General features: G+C 39.0%; 1 protein-coding gene across 5 annotated transcripts in view; it reads left to right on the top strand.

The window, feature by feature from the left end:
• Positions 1–24,841, top strand: part of GRIP1 (glutamate receptor interacting protein 1) — a 210,344-nt gene that overhangs the window by 166,640 nt on the left and 18,863 nt on the right. For 2 of the 5 annotated variants that reach the window (XM_041465593.1, XM_041465592.1), the window contains exons 10-18: positions 2,850–3,002; positions 7,841–8,027; positions 9,375–9,520; positions 10,530–10,610; positions 18,059–18,128; positions 18,386–18,531; positions 22,404–22,548; positions 23,594–23,742; positions 23,901–24,089. In XM_041465593.1, the coding sequence (XP_041321527.1) occupies positions 2,850–3,002; positions 7,841–8,027; positions 9,375–9,520; positions 10,530–10,610; positions 18,059–18,128; positions 18,386–18,531; positions 22,404–22,548; positions 23,594–23,742; positions 23,901–24,089 (1,266 nt within the window). Of the gene's footprint in view, positions 1–1,964; positions 2,121–2,846; positions 3,003–7,840; positions 8,028–9,374; positions 9,521–10,529; positions 10,611–18,058; positions 18,129–18,385; positions 18,532–22,403; positions 22,549–23,593; positions 23,743–23,900; positions 24,090–24,841 lie in introns of all 5 variants that reach the window. The other 3 variants (XM_041465595.1, XM_041465594.1, XM_041465591.1) reach the window with 2 other exon arrangements.

Genomic DNA, 24,841 nt, shown 5'->3' with positions numbered 1-24,841 from the left:
ATAATTGAAGAGATGATTTCATCTGAGAAGACATGCAAAGTCTCTAAGACACATAAGGCCATATCAGGCTGCTTCTGGTGTTTCTGGGAGTTTCCTGGCTAACATGAGATTTTCCAAAGTCCCTGAGGGTGGTGGTGCCAGTGGGTGAGGAACCCCAGGAGCACAGACCCAGCCTGGCGCTGACATTGCACCCCTCCCTTACTTTTGATATCTGATATTGGGGCAAAAAAAGAATTCTTCTGATTCAAGTACTTACCAGGGCACAGAGTTCTCATAGAGGGATGCAAGTCCAGGGCAATCTGGCTGAAGACACAGGGCCAGGTCAGGCATCTCTAGGGCCTGCAGGGTCATGGTGAGCCCCTGTGCTCCCCTTTCCCTGTCCCTTTCCTGGTGTGCACTCCTTAGATCCACCCTGTAGAGACAGGCATCACTCTTGAGTCAGAAGGAGTAGTACAGTCAGGCAATTAGCACATCAGGGCTCATGTAATACGAAGTGAAACCAGAGGACAGCTTTCCTTCTGCCAGGGCACAGGGCTTGCTGTGGTGGCTGCCCTTTTCCCCCCTAATTTTGTCTCGTGGAGTAAGATATGAACACAAGGTGTAGGTCCAGCCTAAATGCTCAAGGTTTTGGGCTCCTGTAAAAGGCCAGTGTGGGGACAGACAAGTCTGCAGCCATTGTAGGTATAGCAGGTAGTAGAGCACATGGGACAAAGACAGCAAACTCTGTTTTATGGAAACAGATTTAGAAACAGTTTAGATTAGATATTAGGAAGAAATTCTTCACTGCGAGGGTGGTGAGGCACTGGGACAGGTTACCCAGAGAAGCCGCGGCTGCCTCATCCCTGGAAGTGTTGAAGGCCAGGCTGGAAGGGGCCCTGAGCCACCTGGTCTAGTGAAAGGTGTCCCTTCCCATGGTAGCAGAGTTTGAGCAAGATGGTCTTTAAGGTCCCTCCAAACCCAAACCATTGCATGATTCTGTAGCATGGGTGAATCCCTTGGTGTTTTAAGACAAAAAATTCAGTGAATACTTCCCAGTTTGAACTGTGCCTTTATGGTTCAGCAAGGATACAGACATGCTGAATTTAATGATGGATATACTGTATTTAATAATGGAGACTTCAATCCCTTTCCTTTAAGATTTTACAACTGAAATGCTTCCCATTCTCTTAGTAAATACCGGTCTTCACTTAGAGCACATAGAACCTGCAATTAAATAATGAAATACAGTTTCAAATTTCATCCAGTGAAGGATCATTTTAAAGTTTTGAAGATCAAGTTAAAAAAAAAAAAAACATAAAAACCACAAGACAAAAATACAAAATTGCAAATCCAGCTAATCAATAAGACCTCTTTTCTTTATTAACCAGATTTCAGGATAGAGTTTTCCTGCTGCTGGCATTGGGAAGTCATTTACTGCACAGAATAGCAGAATGCCAGCAATAGATTGTGGCAAAATTAAAATGTCAATACAGTAAATTGAAATGGAAGGGAAGTATCTCCATTCTAGGCAGTGCCATGTAAAGTATCTGGTTGGTCTTTTAAAAATAGATTAATGCAAGCAGAGAGTTATTAACCGTCAGTGAGTGGTCATGTGTAGTATCTTAGTATTTTCTGAGAAAGTTTGCAATCTTAGCCCCTAAGCCAGAAGGAGATTAGAAATTGATTCAGTAATCATAATTTTTTAAACAAATAGAAAAAAGCAAAAAAACTCAATCAGAAACATTTTTTCTGAGAAAAAATATTATTTCTGCTCCTCAAACTAGAACCCCCTGATAAGAAGACAAGACCAGGTTATTTATTATTTTATTTTATTTTAATTTTATTTCATTTTATTTTCAATTTGTTTTCATTCTCTTGCTTTTGGTTTGTAGTTCTTCTTGGTTTTCTTTGTGCAATTCAGTTACTTTTACCTCTTCTCTGGTCCTTTTGTTTTCTGATTTTCCGTCATCCCTTCATGCTGGCAGTGAAGGTTGAAAGAAGCAACAGGCAACTTACCTGGGATTCGTGTGCCAACAGCCACAGCAGCCTCCTCACCTACCACCATTATAACACCTACCACCCTGACCATTGCAGGATGCCAGCCCTGAAATTCCAGAAAGCGCCTCCTCAAAAAAGCCTTCGTAATGTTCCACACCTTTTCCTGCTGACATACTCACTTTTCTTCTTCTTCCTCCTCCTCCCTCTTCCTCCTGCTCCCTCCCTTCTTCTTTCACTCATACTTTTCCCATTTCAGGCTCTAAAACCTTTTCAGTTTTACGGATGCTACACTTTTTCATAGCCATACCAAGGTTATTTCTGACATTTTACACCTTTTCAGTTCTGTAACAAAGCAGCCTTTGTAGACAAGAAAAGGCTTGAAAATGCTGAATGAATCAGCTCTTCTTCTATGTATGAGTAGACTATTGGATTGGAAAAGTATATATAAAGCATGATTTTTGAATGCAAAGCATTGCTTACAAATCTTTGTCAGAAATTACCTATTACAAAAAGGCATTTCTAAAATCAGTGTATCTAGATATATTGATTTGCTTTAGTTTGGGGATATGTGTTGAAAAATTTAATTTCACATGGTTTTCTTAAAATAAGTTGTACACTGTGAATATATCTTTTTTGTCTACATTATCATTGTTAGCTTCCAGCAACTGTTGTCATGAAATGCTGGCTTTACTTTTTCCTAGGGTCACCTGTGTGGTTTAATGTCTTTGTTATTGGAAATGCACAAAGCATTCCTCTGCATCGTACACAGCCTATACATAAAATGTTTGATTCATTGATGAGTTACAGGCGTGTGCCGCGCTCTTCTGTGAAGACTGAGTGCTGTATGCCAAGTGTTTGATTTCTTACAGCAGCTCTGGTGTCTTCATCCTTCTCTCCTACCTCCATGAGTGCATACAGCCTGAGTTCCCTGAACATGGGGACCTTACCTCGCAGCCTCTACTCCACCAGCCCACGTGGGACAATGATGAGGCGGAGGATGAAAAAGAAGGACTTCAAAAGCTCCTGTAGGTGGTAACTGCATTTGCTCAAAAATGTGCAGTGAATTAATGGGTGGAGGAGGGGGAAGATGCAGAAAAAAAGTTGCACAGTACCTTAATTAATACACATATATTCTGGACAGGAGAGAGAATTTCTGGTAGATGTAGGGAAACATAATGGTAAAAATATTTGTCCCATGCTAAAATGAGATGAGGAGATGCTATGCAGCATAGCTATCTCATCTGAAATTTATAAAGGAATGTTTTCTTCAGACAGTGCTGGAAGAGTTTGTTAAACCATTACTGAAGTGATTTTAAAATTCCTTTCTTAACTCTTCCAGTGTCCATAGGGAATAGAATTCATAGCTGAATAGCCAAAAACAGATTGCTGGTAAGCTCAACCAGCTGTCACATTAGGGAAGGCAGAGCTTGCCACAGCACCTCGTAGGTAGTTCTAATGTTTACAGCTACACCATGACCTGTACAGTTATTTTGGTGAGGAAGAGCAACAAGTTACAGTGAAGACTAAACGGTCTCATTTGACCACTCTCTGGAACTCAAAGCATGGATTGCCTATGAGTCAGTCATTTCCCAAGCCAGAACAGATCTATTCAGGCTGTTCCATTTTGCATATTGCTAAGTATTCACTGGGCTGGAAAGAGTGTGGCTGTGTCAGTGCATTTTTTCCCAGGCTCCATGCAAGTGCCATCTCTCTTTTGGCTTGTCCATCCTTGTGCGATCCACAGCAGCTCAGTTCCTCCAGAGCAGGGAGGTGAGAACTGCTCTGTAAATCATTTGCTCTAGATAACAATGCTCAGAAGTCCACTCTGAAAGAACTGAGCTGCTGCACATTACAGCACTTGCTGCTGTGTTTTAAGGATTCCCTATGGTCATAGTAAAACCAGAGCAAACAAGCAGCTTCTAAGGCCAGTCACTACAGAACTGTGAGAATACATTAGAGAGGAACTGAGGTTTTGCTTTCTTGCAGTTTTTGTTGCTTGCTTGTTCTTATTTCTTCTGTAAAGCACATATTTTTGCATAACATTTGCCTGTAAGTGCATTTTTTGTTTTTAATCTGATCAGCCATTTTTAACAACTCATCTGTTGACATGTTAGCTTCTAATGCATTCTTTTGGGTCATGGGGGGATACTGTGTCTGTCATGCTGTGGTATCAGTAGAGGTCCAGCTCATACATGTTCTCCTCTGCACGTGAGAAACAGTAGTAGTGTTACACTAGCAGTAATTTATTTGAATTATAAAATCAATGCAAAAAATCATTCATCAATTATGCTACATTTTAGCTGTTCAACAAAGGATGAAATCATCAAAGCCAATCCTCTTATGGATCTTGGGTGCAACTGTAACTTGCATTGTTAAATTTTTCAGATATTTTTCCTTCAAGGAAGCCTTGTCCATGTTATCTTGCAAAGACTCAAAACAAGGCCAGTGGTGTGGCATTTAAGTGGAACAGTCACATAAGTTCTGCAGCCCACCTAAAAGATTTTTCAAGTCAGAAGGCCCTGGGGATGACAAGCTGCTATGAGTAAACGAATCTCTAGATAGGAGAAGTTAGGAGCAGGCTTAGTTGTGCCTCATTTATTACCCATTCACATTGTGAGGTCTTGATATAGAGCATTACAGAATACCTGAAACTGGCCCCATCACTGAGTGGTCAGTGCCTCGTTACAACCTGTGACTACATCAACAGCCCTGAACTGCAACTGGTGTCAGAGGAATTGGCTGGCCAGCCAGACTTGTTTGCTCTTTTTGTGAGTTTGCTTATCAGCACATGCAGAGTTCCTTACTCTGTTAGTAGACTTATACCCATTCTTGTGACAGCAGTAACAGCCAACTTAAGAGACCCACACTACCCTGAATGTCCTGCAGTGGACCAGGATAGAGAATGTCCAGTCCTGTACCTTTCCACTGTCCATTGACAAGGCTTGAAAACCTCTCCCTTTGTGGGAGACTCGTGAGAACCAGGTAGATTGACTGCTGTGCTTTTCATGGAAAAGGAGTAGCACAGTCTTAATTTTAGGGATTTTTTCTTTAATCTAATTGGATCATTTGAGAGTTTTATTAAGGTAAATTTTAATAAATATTTTAGAATGTTACTTGGGAATAAAAATATGTAGGTTGTTATAAAGTTTACATTGCAAATTATTTAGGAATAGTTGCACAGCATAATGTGATCATGGCATAATTCATGAAGATTAAGTGTGATGGCACGAGGGGTTACAAGACTTTTATGGTCATGATTTAGCAATCATTGCATTAGTTATGCAGATCTTCCTAAATATGTGACTGTAAAAAGTGAGGGCATGCCCTGCTGCTAGAAGCTTTTTTTATGCCACTTGTTTTCAGGTTTTGTTCTTCCTCTGGTTTTGTTTTTTTTGTTTGTTTGTTTGCTTAAGGTGTGGGATTCTTTGTGGAAGCGCTTAGATTATTATTTTGTTAAGAGTTTAAATCCTGAAGTATTTTGTAACAGGTCCCTATTAGTGGTTGGAAGAGAGACATAATTTATATAAATTTACTTTACTAGAGTTGCATATCTGATAGAAATTGGAGAGGGTTTTGTGAACATTTTTCAGTTTCTTGTGGGTCAGAGTGGGAGACTGGAGGCATAATAATCCATAGATGCACCTTGAAGCACATCTTATTCTGCTTCTTGTATAACTGCAGGCATAAAAGTAACAAGTACATAATCTTAAAATTCACAATCATGATTTACATATCTGCAAAGCATATAGCAAACTGGCCCCCAGGAATGTTGCTAAGAGTTAGAGGAGAACTATACAAGTATGCTGGGATGTACCCCTAGCAATAGCAGCCAGTGTTCCCTGGAAATACCAACACATCCATGTCCCCTTTTGAAATCAACAGCGCTGCTTCCTGGCCTGTAAAAATTCTAATCCATCAAAGAGCCAAAAAATGTCAGTGTTTCTTGCTACACTTACTGCTGAGTTACAAACCCCAAGGTGCTCATGGGTTTGGGTACCTGTGGTGTTTAGAGTCTTAGGAGATAGCTTTTGTTACATGATCAGGAAAGGATGATTTTGATCTCTGAAGGGTTTTTTTGTTCCTCTTTCTCTTTCCTTTTCTTTCTGAGTGGAAGTACCTAATTGTCGTATTTAAGTGTTGGCATCATCAAAATGTTTGTTAGAGTGAGTTTTAAATCCCACAGATAATGACTTCATTTCCCAATGTGAATTAAAACTTTTACTGTCCTGGAAGTTGAAATAAATTTTATTAGATATTTAGGTTCCTGGTAGGACATTATAAAAAGAGTAAGAAGGTTACAGAGTCAACTAGATACCTGCTGCATGGAGGGAATAGGGACATAAGCAATGGGAAATAGAGATGAAGTTAACAAGTAATTGTTATATGACCTTTAAGAAAGAGAAAATTGAACTTTCCTTTGCCCTAAATAAAGATGTTTCTAGAAGGTGTCTTAGGTATTATATTAATTTATTTGGTTTCATTATATTTTAGCCTTTGCAGCAATGAGGGCTGGAGAAACCTATTTCTCACATGCAGTAAATGCTAAAGCTGATGGAAGTTTCTAAGAACAGATTTTTAGTATTTACATTTGTGTGTAAGCATATCTTATTGAGTGCAGATAAAAGAAAGAGTAAGAAGGAAGCTATTGAGTATCTAAAATAATGCACAGAGAAAGAAAACTTAAAACAAGATATGAGGAAGAATTCACAGTTATTTGGAAGAGGCAGTTTTAGAGTGGGAAGGAGCTTTGCTGGAAGAAAACAGAAACTTGTGAGGTTTTTGGCAAGTGAAAATTTTGCAAAGAACTGTCATTGCCAACTGTGCCACATCAATCAGATTTATACTAACTGATGTAGAGCAAAAGTTGCAACCCCATAGTGTGGGAAAATACTTATATATAAGTATATGTATACTCTGACATCTTTTTACAGTTGTGCTAATATTATCTATAATGTCAATTTTTTTTTCCTGCATCTAAGAGAAAAAAAAAAGCACAGGTAAACTATCCCTCAAATAAACTATGACATTTTACCTAAATCTTAGCAGACATGTATATGACATGAAAGGCAATAGTTTGTCACTGGGGGAATTCAAACCATAATGCAACAGACATTTAGACAGAGGTCAGGGAGGCAAAGGTGCAGTCTCCTCCTTTCGCAGGTAATTGTATTGAATCTCACTGTTGTTTTTGTCTTGATCTGTACTGCGGAAGTGTCAGTAAAGCAGGGGAACAGGAGTAGCTGCCCAAGTTTCTCACAGAAGGGTCCCCCAGTGGCTTTGAGAGATCCAACAGAACTTTTTTCTCACAATGCCTTGAGATACACTGGTTGCCAAAACAGTGGTTCAACTTCTTTACATTAACCAGTTAGCCTGACATGTTTGCTGACTTATAGCAAACATGTACAAGAAGGCATCCTTACTTCTTGCAAGCAAGCCTGATCCATGTGCTTTGTTGCTAACAACAATAAATGGCTGTGAGATGTTCAAAAGAGGAATGTGCCTGAATAACAGTTGGGCTTGTGCCTCCAATTCCCTTAGTTCCTGTTGGAGTTCTGCTTATCCATGCCTCCAACCTAATGCAAACAGAATTCAAGGATGTCCTGAGATTTTTGGAGTGGGGATATCAAGCACATTTATTTTACTCAGAACAAGAACTATCTCTTTGCATTCCAGCATACAACCAGATGTTTTCTATTATCTTATATGCCATAACTGTTTGTACATAATTTATAAACTCTAGCCTAAATTGGCTTTTAAACAGACATTTCATTGACTAGATGTATTGTAAAGAACAATTTTCAAAAAATAATGGAACTTCTGCTGTGTATGAATGTCTTTCCTCCTGGTCTGCTCTGTTTTATAGTGTCTTTAGCCTCTAGCACTGTTGGTTTGGCTGGGCAGGTCGTCCACACAGAAACCACAGAAGTAGTGCTGACAGCTGACCCCATAGTGGGGTTTGGGATACAGCTCCAGGGCAGCGTGTTCGCTACCGAGACCTTGTCCTCTCCTCCCCTCATTTCCTACATTGAGGCTGACAGTCCTGCAGAAAGGTGAGCCTCTTTAATTGACTGCTGAATACATTCGGTGAGAATTCCTTGGGTGCTTTGGGCTCGTTGCTTTCTTTCATTTTGTGACAAATTGCAGGGCCTTGCTCAGTGGAGTGGGGCAAGTAATACACTTTCTGTTCTGACAATGGTGTTTCATGCACTTGATCAGCTATAAAAGAATGACAAACACAGTGTTCTGACCATACAGAGTCCTCCAGAAGGAGACTGGAAGCTATATTCATGCAAAGTAAAACAAAGCAAAAAAAATCAGAAAAATCAGTGGAGTCAAAATAGTGATAATTGAGCGTGCCGGGGGAAAGCTATAACCAGCTCTGTTCAGTTTCGGTACAGAATCAAATCTTAGGGAGTACCGGAATTTTGACTTACTAATTATTTCAATTACATTTTTATGCTTATATATGTATTTTATCATGTCATGAGAATGATAGCAGCTGCACAGACAAGCACCAGCTGCCATTTCACCTGCAGCCCAGGGTCAGAGGCGCAGATGATGTCCACGGTGGGGTGGAAGCATGAAGACCCCTCTTCCTGGCCCCCAGCACCTGGAGGGCATGACCCATACTGGGAGTGCTTGATGGTGTCATGGTACAAAGGGGCTGCAGCCTCTGTGCCTAGGTTGCTTGTTGAGCTGCTATGCCACAGTTATCCTTCAGGGACTGGTTGAAGGTGTTTGATCAGGTGGGTCATATCAGAAACTGCGTGGCCAGCCAAAAACCAAGGCAGTGATCATGTCCCTGTGCATGGCGCTGGTGATGCCACACCTCAAGTGCTGTGCTCAGTTCTGGGCCCCTCTTTATATCAAGGACATTGATGTGCTGGATGTGTCCAGAGAAAGGCAGTGGAGCTGGTGAAGGGGCTGAAGAACAGCTCTAACAAGGAGCAGCTGAGGGAGCTGGGGGTGTTTCATCTGGAGGAAAGGGAGGGGAGCCTTATAGCTCCCCACAACTATCTGAAAACAGGATGTAGCCAGGTGGGGATTCCTCTCTTCTCCCAGATAACACGCAACAGGACAAGAGGAAATGACCTCAATTTTAGCTAGGGGAGGTTTAGATTGAATATTAGGAAACATTTCTTCAATGAAAAAGGTTGTCAAGGATTGGAACAGACTGCCCAGGGAAGAAGTTCAGACTCTGTTCCTGGTGGTATTTAAAAGACGTGTAAATATGGCAATTCCACACGGAAAGGGTGGAACTTGTCAGTGCTGGGTTAATGGTAGGGCTCAGTGATCTTAAGGCATTTTCCCAACCTAAATGATTCTGTGATTCTGTGATACTGCTGCTTCTGGTAACATGAACATCTGATGACTGTTTTGTATTGTTTTGTACCAAGGTGTGGGGTGCTGCAAATAGGAGACAGAATAGTGTCAATAAATGGTATCCCAACAGAAGACAGCACATTTGATGAGGCCAATCAACTGCTCAGAGACTCCTCTATCACCAACAAGGTCACTTTGGAAATAGAATTTGATGTTGCAGGTATGAATGTCCTGTTATTCTGTCTTGCAAGAAAAATGAAGAAATAAATCCCAAGTACATTGCAAGTGTTAGGCATCTGAGGTAGAGGTTTTCTTCTCACATCTACACCATTCATGACTTATTTGAAACGTGGTTTCTTGTACAGCCTTCTCATTTCACACAGCCCTGCAGTCTACTTCTGAAAGCAAATAGAAATGACAAGTCCTGTATTAAGATCTGGTGAGTGTCTCTCCTCTGAGTTATTTCCAGACATTTTTCTGGCCTGAGATAGAAATGTTGTGCTAAACAGAGACAAATCCTCTACAGGCCAAATAATGAAATGTTTCGCAAGACAGAAAAGTATTAAAAAGGGTGGATAAACAAAAAAACTCTTGAGGTGTTTCACTTACAGTATCTCTAAATAAAATAATAGAAAATTAATTAATAAAGGCCAGAAGTATCATTGTGAATTTTTCTGGTGAATATTATTATTAATGGCATTCCTTTATTCTGTAATGTGTTTAAGCATGCAGAATATACCCATGAAATCACAAACTGTGTATATCAAGTACACATTATATGTGTGCACCACTGGATTCAGTTTCTTCCTATTAGATGTTAAACCCATGGCAGGTACCTTAGTGGACAGTTAAAAATAAGTGTTAGTCCTGCAGCAACAAAGGTCAGAAATCCTTATGACTCAATCTCCTGTCCTTTTAATTAAAAGCTGTCTGCCAGCAGTAAAATTTTCCCATGTGCTCACAGAACTTGCATATGAGCTAAAAACCTGCAGTCTCAGCTGGCTGCTGGCCCATGCAATCTCCACAAATTCAGTTAAACCTTACAAATTTGAGTAACCGTGAAATTACCAGTAGAGTTATAAATCATACCTCCTTCATTTTAGCACCCATGTTTCATCCCTGCCTTGGGACTCTGATGTGATTTCATCAACTTACATGCATAGTTCCATGCTCGTGGAATTGCTGTGCCTTATAAATTATCTAACATTTTTAATGGTTTTTTTTAATAGAATCAGTTATACCAAGCAGTGGAACATTTCATGTGAAACTACCAAAGAAGCATAATGTGGAACTTGGCATCACTATAAGTTGTAAGTACAGGGGCTTATTTTTCAGACCATGTTTATGGGATAATCTGCAGATAGTGGGTCTTGTAGCTACAGACTAACATTTCTTTTGGTATAAACTTCTTTTTCCTTTTTCTAGTATTTTAGTATTTTGAAATACTGTTCTGTAATATATTTATACTCCCCTTCGAGTAGTTAACAAAGCAAGAAGTTTGCCAAATCTAATGTTTGACTTATTCCTTCACATGCATAGTATGTATTTAACTCCTATTAAAGTTATTAAATAAATAAATAAATAAATAAATCAGCAGAATTAAGTCCATGCAAAAGCATTTCCATAGATGGGAAGTTTATAGCAGAGTCTGTCGTGGTCCCTCACAGGCTCCTGAACAGAACCCCACTGAAGGGTCTCACAGACAAGAGGATCCACATACCTAGTGTTATTTTCTGCTTCAGAACCCAGATACATCCTCATTCTCTAGAACTTTTGGGCAGTCTTGAATGTGTGGGTCACAGCAAAATCCCCTTTCACTGGGGATTGCGGAGATTGCTGAAGAAAGTCACAAGAGCCTGCATCAGTCTGTTTCTCAAAAAGTATTTGTTGCTGTGGTTTGAAATTAAAAGTGTTCCTATACTTACATTGTGAGGAGACAGTAAAGCAATGTGTTAGAGCTGGATTTTGACCAGGTGAACTCCGGCGTACTGAATTCAGCTCTTGACGGAAGGAAAAACAATCCATATCAAAGTTAATGGGCTTGACACTGCAGAATCTGGTGTCATCAGAATTAACATTCTTTTATGGCTGTGGCCTTTCTTTGCCTATTAGTCTTCCTTTGGAGTTTTTCATGTGTCTTGTGGGAAGGTTGTGCTTTGTCTTCTATTCTCGAAGCTTTTACCAGCACAGTGGAATATGGTTAATCAAAAGTACAGCACGGATCTCAGTGCTGAGGATTAAAATGAGAGACACTGCAGGCCTGTTTGTTTGTGTTGCACACTTGAATGAGTGACTGTTAGACTCTGTAAGATGTGATGTGATATTAGAAGCAGAATCCTAGGTGTGCATGTATGTGTGCACATGAAAATATTGAGAAGTGAGAAAACTTGGAGCGAGGCTGTTCTGTTTACATGTTATTCTTAAGATTGCTAAAGGTTTGTAAAGTTATTAAAAATATGATCTTACTAGTAATTTGATTTGTGTTGTTTTTCGGAATGCAGACATCTACTTCTTTTTGTCTGTAGGAATAAACTTTTAATGGAAAGCTAATTTTCTTGAAATTTAGTTTTCAGCACTCCTCTTCCAAACTTTGCATGCCTTACTGATCTGGAATTTAATTCCAAAAAATTAGTGCTTTATAAAATTAGTGCTTTATATAATCAGAGTAACATGTGGTTGGTCTTAGCTCTCTGCTCTTGTGAATATACTGCAGTATCTTTAATATTTAAATTAAATTATCTCTTATACATAATAATCTCATTAATAGCATTTAATTAATATACAATTTATCTAGGATAAATTATTTACATGGTTTTAAAGGGTTTATATTAATAACTGGTAGAAGTCTCGAATTGCTGCATGTCATGCTTGCTTTTCAGTGTTGTTCTGTTTTACCTAATTAACTGCTAGATAAGGCAGTTTGATTTGAAGAATATAAGCATTTTATATTCATTTTGTCAAATTTCTTTCAGGACACTTTAGGACATTAGCATGCCATTGATTACTGATATTTTCAGAAAGGTATATGATTTCTTTTAAGAAACAAATACTAAGGGAAACTTGGCAGAGTTGGTATGTCTTAAGCAGGGGGGATGGAGGTGATCAGATTCATTCACTTGTGGGCTTGATCTCTTAAAAGGGCTAGAGACCTATTTCATCCTCTTCCTTCTCAAGTTGGTGGAGTTAATGGTAAATGAGAAAGTGCTATTAAAACATTACAGAGAAACACCTTTCTTACTTTCCATATCCCCCATTTAGTTTGGGATTTGTGTGACAAAGTCAGGAAATTACCTAATCTGACAGACAAGACAGACATTTTTTGTCAGACAGGAAGTGCAACTTGACTTTGGGCTGGCATGTGAGCATTTGTCTATTTTTAAGTCCAAGAGTTCTTCTAGGTCAGCTGTTAGGAGTCAGAATTTATTTCTCTTTCTTGGAATTGTTTTCTGTGGTAATAAGCACCAAGAGTGCTTGCACAGAATTACAACCAGGTGCTTTATTGAAGGCATATCTGAGGTGACACACAACACTAATAAGCTTGTAATAGAAGAAGAGATTTTCTTTAGTTTCAGATTTATTAATGCAAGAAAAAAATAACAGAAAGCCTTAAAAATCCCCTTAGATAGCATAACCCCTTAAAAGCTGGAGAGAAGAAAGTTTCATGAGCATCATTGTTAATGTTAGTCCAGGGCCCTGAGTTTTGGATAGTTCATGTTAGTTCTCTATCTCCCAGTATAGTGGTCTTGCCTACTGCTGCCTTCATACACACATTGCAGTCCTATCATCTGTCCCTTACCTCTGCAATATCTGTCTAATTTTACCAATGACAAATACTTACACTCAATAAAGACCTTATTTCATATTTTCATATTTTGTGACTTTATATTTAATGCTTCACATATCACTAGTTTCACACCCAGTTACCTGATTAGAGCAAGTAGAAGGTCTCAGTTCTTAAAATTATATCATCCAAATAAAGCACAGGGGAGTGTTCCTGTGCATGTGATTATGCTTTTGTAGCAGAATCATTCCCTAGAAGAAGGAACATTTTACAAGTAGTGCTAGTGGTACTCAAAGCTGTTTCAATTTATTTGCCATTGACATTGACTTTAAACCGTGTAATGAATATAGATTTTCTTCTTAAAGACAAAAACCTTTTTTAAAGGTTTTTGAGGCAACTGGCTACTTTATCGTAGGCTAATTATTTTTTTGTCAAGACCATTGAATGATGTCCAGTAAAATGACTTACTAGTGGATTCTGGTAATTGTAGTTAACAGCTTTTTGGGTTTTTTTACGCTTTCTTTTCTTTTTTTCTGTCTTATGTAAGATTCTGATATCCTTACTGGTAATGAACTGCAGCACCTTGCTTCATAAATAATGTCTGTGAAGCAAATGGGACTACTCAAGGAATGAGAAGCTGAGAAGCTGGTAAGAATATCAGAATCTCACCCAAACTATCATCAGTTTCTCTGAGTCACTTTGACTAGCTGTAGTCTACTATACTGTAGTCTGCTTTATTGTTTTTGTATTTCATCAGAAACAAGCTTTGTGTATGTATTTGTAAAATACAGATATATTGACTATGAGAATCTATTTTCTAAAGCATGCTTCTGTATATTTTGGGATTTCACCTGGCAAGCTCTACTTAATTTTGAAACATTACAAATAATTCTTTTCAAGACAGAAAAATATCAACAGATTTCTCAGCTGCTCCACATGAATCAATACTTAAGGAACAAAAAAGCTGCATCAGTGTAATTTTAAAAAGCTCCTTCATCTATTTATTAATCGCGCTATTCCTAAAAATGTCTAGTAGCTGTAAACCAGCATTGTGGATAAATAGACTGACTTTGTATAAAAAGTATTTTTCCATAACATGAGCATTTTCCTTTGCGTGTTCCGTTTGTTCAGAGTTTGATAAAACTCCAAAGTTTGAAGCCATGCTGAAAGTAGTGAGTTTTGTCTGGGTGGTGGGTGAGATGTCCACCCCAAAATCTGTTGCAGTCACTTTGTGTGTGTGTGTGTGGGAGGGCGGGGGGGGTGGTGTTTAAATTAGCAGTGAAATAAGAAAGGAGCATTGTTTGAGGGTTTTTTAAATGTAATGGAGCAGCTGATACACAGAATTGACAACACTTCATTGAACTTACTTTCAAGTGGCTGGGTAAGTGTGGTAGAATAGAGTGGAGACCTGAGATGGAGACCCAGGATCAAAGAGTAATTTAAAGACAGACAGCACCTTGCTTAAGAGCAGCCATTTAGCTGCAACACTGAATGTAGTACTGAAATGAGTAACTTCTGAGTACTGAATGAAAGAGTAACTTCATGCACTCTTCAGTCCACCTATAGTTATTCATGCAGACTCTAAGGTCTCTGCAAAAGCTGAACAAGACTAACTGCTGGAACAGGGAGGAGAAAAGATGAGATCTTCACTGGACAAGCAGAATGGGACAAGGAGAGGAAAGAAGTGGAAAGCTGTAACAGAGGTAGCAAATGAGGGGAGAGACTGAACTGTGATCAGGATTAGGGGGCAGCTGGGACTTGAACAAGAAGGCGGGACATGGGTGAGTAGTAAGGTGCTTTATCTATAACGGCCTCTTAAAACCAGAAATAATTCTGAAGTAGAGACTGGAAGCTGTACAGTGTCACTTCAAGCTTGCATTAATTGATGTGGATATATTAACTGGTCAAATACTGCTTTCCCACTGGATCTCTGGTTTCTCTGCTGTCTGGGGAGAGATGAAACAGTGGTGTGTAACAAAGGGGATGGAGGCTGCATAATGAATGAGATGGAGTATTGCAGAAAGATAAAGGAGGCGATCTCATGGTCAAGGTGGTTTAATGATACCCTGGAGAAATTAGGGTAGTTTTTCTTTTCTCTGCAAAAGACTTGTGCTGAGACAAGTCATTCTGGGAGTGGGGGTGGAGATTTTCCACAGGTGGCTGCTTGATTTTATGCAGAAATGTTGAGATGATGGGGTTGCACTCACAGAAATGCTACTCATCTGCAGCTGTTGCTGAAAATGCTAGTAGTTGTATTTCAGACATAGAAGCTGTTATATTCTACAAACTATTGTGGCATATAAAGGCATGGATATCTCAAATTGCTCACTGAGAACTGTCATATTTTGACCAAAATTTTCCTGTTTCCTTTGCTTATCTGTAAAGTCAGGGTAGTACTCAATCTTCTTGCTGGAGACAGCATCTGTTCACCAGTGTTTGGTGACAATCTTAGCCTGTAGTAATGTGCAAAAAGGTACAAATGTTCCGGGGGAAATTCATGATTTTATCTCTGCAACACAACTTGAATAATTTGTAGGAAGTATGCCATGAGCATTGAACAATAACAAAATGAAGTGTGGTGTATCTGCTTCTCACTATGGGGGGATTCATTTCACACAGAGCTGTTTGGTGCCTACAAAAAGGCTTTCATTCTCCAGACCAAATAATAGCCCAGGAGAACTCTTTAAATACTGCTGGTTCACACTTCCTCAGTTTGAAACTGTGATAACTTTGTGTGCAGCATCATAATCTTTGCATCCACATGTACTTTGTGGCTCTGCTCTTTGAGCTGTGCTCTTTCCCTCATTGTTGTTCTTCCTCTCTTCTTTTTACAACAATAATGGACTATTTTCTTAAGTTCTGGTAATTTTGTAAGACACTTTCATAAAAAGTATTTCAGGACTCAGACCCTAGTCTGCAGTGGGTAGCCTATAACCTCAGAATAAGGCAACCCAGAGGGTAAAACCACAGAATTAAAAAAATCACCAAAGTGATACTCTAAAATTTTAACAAGATACTAATTAGTAAAACAAATCCAAAGGATTCAAGCAAATTATGGTGTTGTAATTTATTTGACCCATGACATGAAAGTATGAGAAACAAGCTACAAAAATAACGTATCTTGCAAAAAGTTAATTACTGTTCTCTAAATTGCACCATAATCATTTCCTGAAAGCATGCTGTTTAGACAAATTTCTAAAAATTATTCAAAGTCCTTGTATGCCTGTCTTCTGGGCTTTCACATTGCATTTGAAATATGGCTCTTTAGCAGTTCTTGAACAGTTCCTTTGGACATTCAAAGGCTGTCTCAGCCAGGGCAGCTAAGGTTAACAAGACCTGTTAGCATATTGTGTTGGAAATGTCATTATTAATTTACCGTGTGGTAGCTGGAGGTGAAGATCTGTCATTTTGCATCAGAGAGAAGATTGATGAGCTGCTAAAGTAACTGACATCAGGATTTTGTAGGTGATCCTCCAATAAGGGCAGCTTTTTGGGTGATTGTCAGTTCAGGCGTGGGAGCCTGATGGAAACGTACCTTCTGTGAAAGGACGCAGAGGGGCTCCGTTCACAGAGCAGGAATGGTGTGGGGCAGTTGAAGAACACTTAATGTGTAAAACTAATTAGTGCTTTCAGGAGAGCTGAGAGCATTTTACCACATGGCAATGTTTTATTATCAGCACACTCTTTGTTAACAGTCCCAAAAGTCTCTGTGTTCACCACAGAGCAGCTGTAGGTGATATTCTTCCCAAAAGTAGACAGCATGTGCCACAGAGATATCTAACAATGTCTCTTCCTCACCCTCAAATTCTAAGCTGACTGCTTGCCATATCAGATCTACAGTGCAGTCTTGTGTCAGCAAATGGATGAACCCTCCAAAACAATGCATTCAGTGGAGCCACTTCAAGAAGCAGTCCTCTGGAAGAAGACAGTGATCACTGTTGTCTTCCTCTGGTGTATTTAACTGCCTCCTAGGCAATTAAAAGTCAAGCAAAATTGCAGACCAAATTTCCTGGCCAAGGAAAACTTGTCAAATAATTTTGCATGACTTGGTAAAGAATTGCAGTGCCTGGCATTGAAGAGCAGAGCATGTTTTTAACCATGAGGGACAGATAGAAAAATTGACCGTTAATGTCAGATTCTTCCAAAAAGGGATAAGTGTGTGAGGAGAGGATTGGTGGGAGTTTTACTAAACTGACTGGAATTGCAGGGCTTCTAGTAGGTACAAAGTTTGTAGAAGTCCACAATTGTTCAGGTCCAGCAGCGGCACAGGGGGGCAGAGTTACTCGTGGTAAGAGGCACTAGTTTCTTCCAAGGAAGCAGCGAGTTACAGTGAAGCAAACATCCGTGTGCTGTAAGCTACACCTGTGCAAACATGGTAATAGTGTGTCAGCCCTGTGGGGTGTGTCCACAGCATCTCCTTTATTGGGAAGTGGATTCCTCCTTCTCAGCCAGAACCCATTACCTTCATACCTCTGCCTTAAGCACTGGATGGGACAGAAGTGGATGGAAACAATGTGGACTAGCTCACTCTAGATATTTCGCCAGAGCAGCTCTGTTGGTCAGGGATATGGTATTATAGGATTTATTCTGGGAAAAGATCATCATTAGTAGTTGCACTGAAAGATTGTTACGGCAGAAAGTCTTCCCTATGTGTTACAGCTGTGCAGAATTTTATGATAGATCACTGGAGCTGTACTGTGATGACTTCACATGGCTAGTCCTGGTCTAACCCTGAATTCAGACATACCAGGCTAAATTCACTTTGTACCAGTCACTGCAATTCTGAGATTTTCTAATGTTTGAGGAGTATCCAGTGCTGCTGGTGTTTGTTTTTACCTGAAGTTCAGATAATTTAGGGGTAGGGGAGGAATTTAATGCAAATAAAGAATGTGTATGAAGTATTGGTTTATGGTCAAAATTAGTCCATGTGCATGTCTAGAAACAAAAGCAAATGTCTGTATATATTCTTTGTTACAGCTCCTTCAAGTAGAAAACCAGGGGACCCTCTGGTTATTTCTGATATCAAGAAAGGAAGTGTTGCTCACAGGTAAGACATTAGAGTTCCCAATAAAAATCTGTTTATGTGTGTAACCAGCCAAATTCAAGTTAAACAGAGAAAGCTTGTAAAAGACTGTGCGTTTTTTTTAAATAAATACTTTTGTGAAAAGTTAGAAACTAGAAGGCATATTAAGAAATAATTGCCCTAAAAATCCGTCTTGTTCCTCTAATGATGTTTAGATCTTTCCAGACACCTTTTTTTTAATGTTACCTGAGTTTCATGTAAGCTTGTTTGCTTGTGTGCAGAACTGGGACACTTGAACTGGGTGATAAGTTGCTGGCAATAGATAATATTCGACTTGACAACTGCTCAATGGAAGATGCTGTCCAGATCCTTCAGCACTGTGAGGACCTTGTAAAGTTAAAGATCCGCAAAGACGAAGATAATTCCGGTATCAGCAATGACTATTGCAGATTCATTTTCAGGATTTCTAGAGCATAGGGGATTTCTTTTCAATTTTAGTGATTTTTTTTTTCTGAACATGGTCTGGTTTATGCTAATGATAATCAGAAAATGTCACCTAAAAAGAATTTTAATGGTATATAAAGTGTTGAATTTTCTCACTGACTATATTGCTTGCAGGAGCTGCACTGCAAAATTAGGTCTTCAGTTCACTGAAAGGACAATTGGCCCTCAGGTGCAGCCATATAAACAACATGATCTGTTTCTTACTGGAGTATTGGGATTTTCTCTGCTTTTAAAATTGGCATAATGGTTAGTAAAGCATGGATCCCTAGGCTTCAGTTCTCCAGCAAAGTGGTGTAGTGTGTGCTTTGTCCATAAACTTAAAAATTTGACTTTTGACATGCTCGAAGGTAAGTAGTATTTTACACACTGTGCTGGATATCTGATGGAGGAGCCATGTCTGATCAGCCCAAGGGAATAATGGACCTGCCATAATTTTTGGCACCTACACCTATTGATAGTCACCTTGTGTCTTCCCCACTGTGGATTCCGTAAGAGCAGACTTTCTACCTGGAGGTAAAGTGAGTTCTGTTATGCATTGTAGTGCAAAGGAAGTAAGACAGTTATAGCTACTATTACTGCTTGTGTTTACATTACAGTGTTAGACAAAAGCACAAACTGGAGATTCATTTCTCTTCAGCTCTTTATAATCTCACAGAAAAAAGGCACAACCTGCTACACTTTATTACTTGAAATTAAGTGCAGCTGTTGAAGTGGTGTTTCGAATTCCACTAGAAGACTCTTTTCCTTTTTCTTTCCCCCTCCTAATTGATTTTGAAAGCAAACCAAGTATCTTCTCAGTATTATAGTACAAAGCAAAGGCAGCTGCATTTAGTACCTTGTGCAAATTGTTACTGTAATTGAAATGGGGATTTCGGTCTCCACTCATGGAAAATAAGATCTTTGCACTCTTAGGTATTGCACACCATGGTATCTGGTACAGATTTTAGTCTCACTGGGATTCTTATACCACAGTTTTCTCTTACACACTCACATTGCTTGATATATATCTATATCAAGATTCTCACACAACTACAGTGTTTTGTCCAGACATGATTGCTGTAACTGAACAGATTCAAGTGTAACTGGACAGCTACTCAGAAACCTACTAAAAAAATTCTTTACACAAATTGTTCTTGTAAGAGTTGACTAAGTGTCAGAGCATAAATGAAAGTATTTACAGCAGATTTCAGGTACTTTGAAATTTAAAATTAGTGTCTCCTCAAATGTTAAAGAAAAAATATTTAGTGGCATAACAGTAGCAAAGGTGTAATAAAAAGTATATATCAGTTAAAATAATTCTTTGTGTGTTTGCCATTAATTTACTTACCAAAGATTTTTTTCCTCACAAAGGAAGAAATGTGCTGCTCAGAGTCAACAGAGGAAAATAATAAATTCCATGAGAAAATAAAAGCCTAATGCTGATTGATGAGTAGGCATGGAGCACTCCAAAATGTTTTGTGAAACACAGAATAAGATTAAGATTTAAACTTCTTTTTATTTTGCATTGCATGCTTTTTTGAGGAGGGTGAGGCAGGGAGTCTCAGAGCTGTGTTCCTCCGAGCCAGCGTGCAGCTGAGGCCACAGCAGGATGATGCATGTCAGGTGCTCCCCAGACCCTGCTGCTCTTTGCCCTTGTCACTGTATTGGTCAGATGTTATTCTGATGAGCAAGAGGCCAGTGGGCAGAGCAGAGGTACTGCAGCACAGAGGATCTACTTTCATTAAATGTGGTTTCCAAGAATTAGCCACGAGAATTGCATCACAAGAAAAGAAAGATGGAAAACCTCAAAAACATGAGACCCATACCATAGTACTTAGTTATATCTTCTCCCCAGATGGAGGTATGTTTCCAGCAATTTTTCTCTTTCCTTTTCTTCTTGCCAGCTTCCCAAATTGAGGACAATCGTAAATCCTGATTAACCTAATGGCTAGCTCCCTTTCCTGAATATCACCATTCTTTGCTTTCACATGGCAGAACTGGCCTTCCTGGTGAATTCAGACCACATGTATGCCCTGTTCTTGGATAGCTCCAACATTCTGCTCAGCATAACATTCTGCCAATAATTCTCTGACCTACAGCTAACCAGAAAATAGACATAATGGACCAGTCTGCTTTCCAGTCATTCACTGAGGTCTATAGGCTTCCAGCTCTCATGTGGAAGGGCTGCTGATTGTTAGTAACTTTTTATTCACTTTGTGTTTATAGCAGAGAAATGTTAGTGTTGTGTCACTTGTTAGCAAGTGCTGGCTATTAATCTTCAGTTAGCTTGGCGTGTTACTTTTCACCTTCCAGCTGAAGTCTTGTACCATGTCTGTGCCACATCTGGATGAGCAGCACCAGCATTAGACCCCAGGGGATTTGTGGCTGTTCCATAAATGCTTTAAGCAAGCAAAGCTCCATTCTGCTGTGCAGGGGCAGCTAGCCCCCTGTGTGGCACACAGGGGCTTGCAGTGACCTCTGGGGAGCTGGGTGCTTCTGGAAAGAGCATGTCAGACAAAGTGCAGTTGATGTGAACTGCACCAAAACACTGATGGCAATGCCCCAAGCAGGCACCAAAACCCTGTATTCTTTCTGAATGAGCACCGCTAATTCTTCTCTCCTTTGATTCCCTGTGTGTAGCATTTTCTGTACATGGATAGCAAGGAGGAAATAGAAGAGAGTGGAAGGGGAAGGTGGGGGGCTGAAGAGCTACATTTTCTGAAAGTTGGGAAGAAACAAAGTACCTTCGAAGATATTAGTGTTCCTTCAGTTCTGCCTAAAGTAACACATTCAGTATTAGAAGGAGGCAACTCCTTGAGCCTTTGCTAGTGATGTAGGTTTGGGGCTTTTTTAAGCTTTTCTATCTACAGGAACAGGAATTATAGCTTTTGAATTTTCTAAGTTGTTTTAGTTTTAGTAACATTTATGGAATGTGCATCCTAGGCATTTTCCACTTTCACTGAACTGCTTAAAATGTCATTACCCACAGATCTAAGAAAATTTGCCCACCAGACCAGTTGTCCTGGCTGAATTCCAATGTCAGAACAGGAGCTAGAAAGCATTTGTTATTTTGATTTGAGGAGAATTGTGGCATTTTAAATTTTAAAATGTTACTTCACAACTCAAAATATGCTGCAGTTGATTGCTCTCTTGCTGTGGTTGGGATTTTTTTAATAATGTGTAAAGAACATTGTATAAATACAGGCACATATCTTGTTCATGCAATGCCTATTGAGTGTTGTTTAAGGAAATACATTGTATTTAAGTTTACTCAGTGGTGGATTATTTTCCAGTTCTGATAATTGTTTGGTGAGATAAAACTTCAAAATAATGCAAATTACTTTGTGCGGTATCATGAAATAATATCTAATAAACTTACTATTCAGTTTAGTTGATAATTCAGTATACAGAAAATATTTTTGGTTCTGTTATAAAAAGCTCAAAACATGTCCATCAAAAACATGAACTATTTTACGAATATGGCTGCTCATCTTACAATGACTTTTGACTTTTCTCAGAATTCTTTTAAGAAAGTTTGGGTTTAAAACTTTCAAATTACCTTTAATTTTAAATACCTTCCATTCAGTTCAAGAAACAAATCAGTATTAGTATTTTTTATTTTGGCAATAAAAAATTGCATAATAGGTAATTTTTTTTTTTTTTAGAAAATAATCCAGTAGAATATTATTAAGAATTGTATCTGAAATGTGATCCTTTGATAGTGTTGTTTGATTACCTGTCACTAGATTGAATATGCTATTTTTTCATTCCTTTTTTCATAAGAAACCAATTGCATCCCCTTGGCATTTATTGCAGATGAACAGGAGAGCTCTGGAGCAATTATTTATACTGTTGAGCTCAAGCGCTATGGTGGGCCTCTTGGAATTACAATCTCTGGTACTGAAGAGCCCTTTGATCCCATAATCATTTCCAGCCTTACGAAAGGAGGATTAGCTGAAAGGTAAGTTGGAAAGAAAATTATTTTTAATGTTCTCTCTGTCAAGACAGAGGTTCATTTTGTTCACCTAAAAACCCTGATTTTCATGGGTTAGCAATTGATTTTTTTTATTATTCTCCAAATCTGAGTTCATAATCTTTTTGCTGTTGTTTTTTGATCATTGCCAAGCTCCAGGAGCATGAGCAGGATGTACATACTATACAAGGCAGAAGATTGTGATTCTTATTGTAGATCACCAAGGAAAACCTAATCAATCAAATTGAGCACTTTGAGTCTCAGGAACGTTTTAGCATCCTTTTAGAACCAACAGCATTATATAGTACAATAAGCAAAGAAAGCGCTTCATGTGTGCAGGTTTATCTGAACTCATCATACACTTATCTGCCACTGCATCTGCATGTGCACTTACATACACCATAGGAAGCGTTATCAGAGGAGCAGAAATGCTCGTTATGGTAACTGATAGATAGAGAATAATGAAAATTATCAGGATTTCTGTCATTCCTTTATTTCTCAGATTGGTTGAGTCGTTGAAATTTGGTGGTTTCAGTTTTGGTGGTGGTTTCGGAGAGAAGGTACAGCACACAAAACATGACACTGTGCACAGCCAGAACCATTTACAAATAATTTATTTTCTTTTCTTGATTGACCCATCCTGAAGGCCAGGCATGTGAAATAGCTGGTTGCTTGCTTACACTGCTTTTTTTTATGTTATGAGACTTCGAGAAACTTGACTCATTTTAGGACTTAGTAAGCTGTCTGAGATTGCTCTTGAGCAGGTGGGCTGCAGTGAGTATCATCCACAGGTGATTAATTCAACTGTCACAGTGACACAGAAATCCACACCATGCCTCAGCTCTGCTATTGTCACTACAACAAAGGTGACTTGCTTTAAGCATTTCTAACAAAAGAATTACTCTGTGACACAGCAATAAAAGCAAAATAAAAGAAAGGGAGATGAGACTTTAATGCTCCAAAATGCAAAGAAATTGCCTTTGTTGCCTTTTACACTCTCTTCTCAATGTTTTATTTCTCTCTCTTATTGTAGGACTGGAGCAATTCACATAGGAGACAGAATCCTAGCAATAAATAGTAGCAGTCTGAAAGGAAAACCTTTGAGTGAAGCCATTCATTTGTTACAGATGGCAGGAGAAACTGTCACCTTGAAAATCAAGAAGCAAACAGATGGTGAGTGTGGCCAAGGGTACCATCCATGGTCCTTAATGCACGTGTTACTGCAGATTAACAAGCATTTAGCCTATCCATGGAAAAGCTTAGTGTCAGGAGTAAAAACCATATTCTCAGAAATGCAATAAATCTAGGATCAACACCTTTTTTTATATAATCCTATTCAGCTACCAGCCCCAAGAAATTTTCTGTGCCTGTGGGTCACGTGAGCGAGCTGAGCGATGCTGAAGATGAAAGCTCTGCTGCACAGAAATCTGGCAAGCTCTCGGACATCTATTCCACTGCAGTCCCAAGTGTCGACAGTGCAGTGGAGTCATGGGATGGCTCTGGTATTGATACCAGCTTTGGAAATCAAGGTACTGTCAAAAACACAATCGACATTTAAAGCAGGAATTACTGCCTTCATGGTTGACCTTCCTTTGCCCTAAGCAGAACTTTTTTATCTGTACTTTTTAACCCTGTACTTTATAATGTGCTGCTGTCTCATTATGACCACACATCTCGGCAGGCAGCATGATTTCTTGCACTTGGCTGGCCTCAGATTCATTCTTTCATGAGGATGTGATGTGTTACAAAGCATTTATCAATACATTAACAGGCTTTTGTTAGCTTTACTGACATCTGAATAGCTTGGTCCATAGCTCATCCACAACTAAATGAGTTTATCCTTCAAGTACAGATCAATGCAAGGCACAGAGCACTCTGGAAATGTTCATGAGTTTGATGCCCATATGCATTAATTTTTAAATGACAACAGATTTATTATAAACTGCTCAAGGGCAACATTAGTCATTGCCTATAATTTGTAAATCTTTTGCTTCTTCCTCATTCCTGCAGTATTAACACCTAACTCTCAGCTGTCAAAAACAATCATTCCATTTAAAGGCATGATTTTCTATAACGATAATTTTTTCACCTCTCTCTGAGTATTGTTTTAGATAGGATTTTTAAATAATTTCAGTTTGTAACACATGTTTATTTAGGCAGTGAAGGATATAGACATCTTGTAATATTCTTGATAGCAAGAAAAGTAACTTACACACAGCTTCAGTGTTTTATTTAACTATTTTAAAATGTTTCTTTCTATAGAAAAGCATATATTCCCATT

Source organism: Pyrgilauda ruficollis, unplaced genomic scaffold, assembly GCF_017590135.1.
Source record: "Pyrgilauda ruficollis isolate IOZ18807 unplaced genomic scaffold, ASM1759013v1 scaffold19, whole genome shotgun sequence".
NCBI lineage: Eukaryota > Metazoa > Chordata > Aves > Passeriformes > Passeridae > Pyrgilauda > Pyrgilauda ruficollis.
The sequence above is the reverse complement of the archived record's forward strand: the minus strand, read 5'-3'. Positions and strand labels throughout refer to the sequence as shown.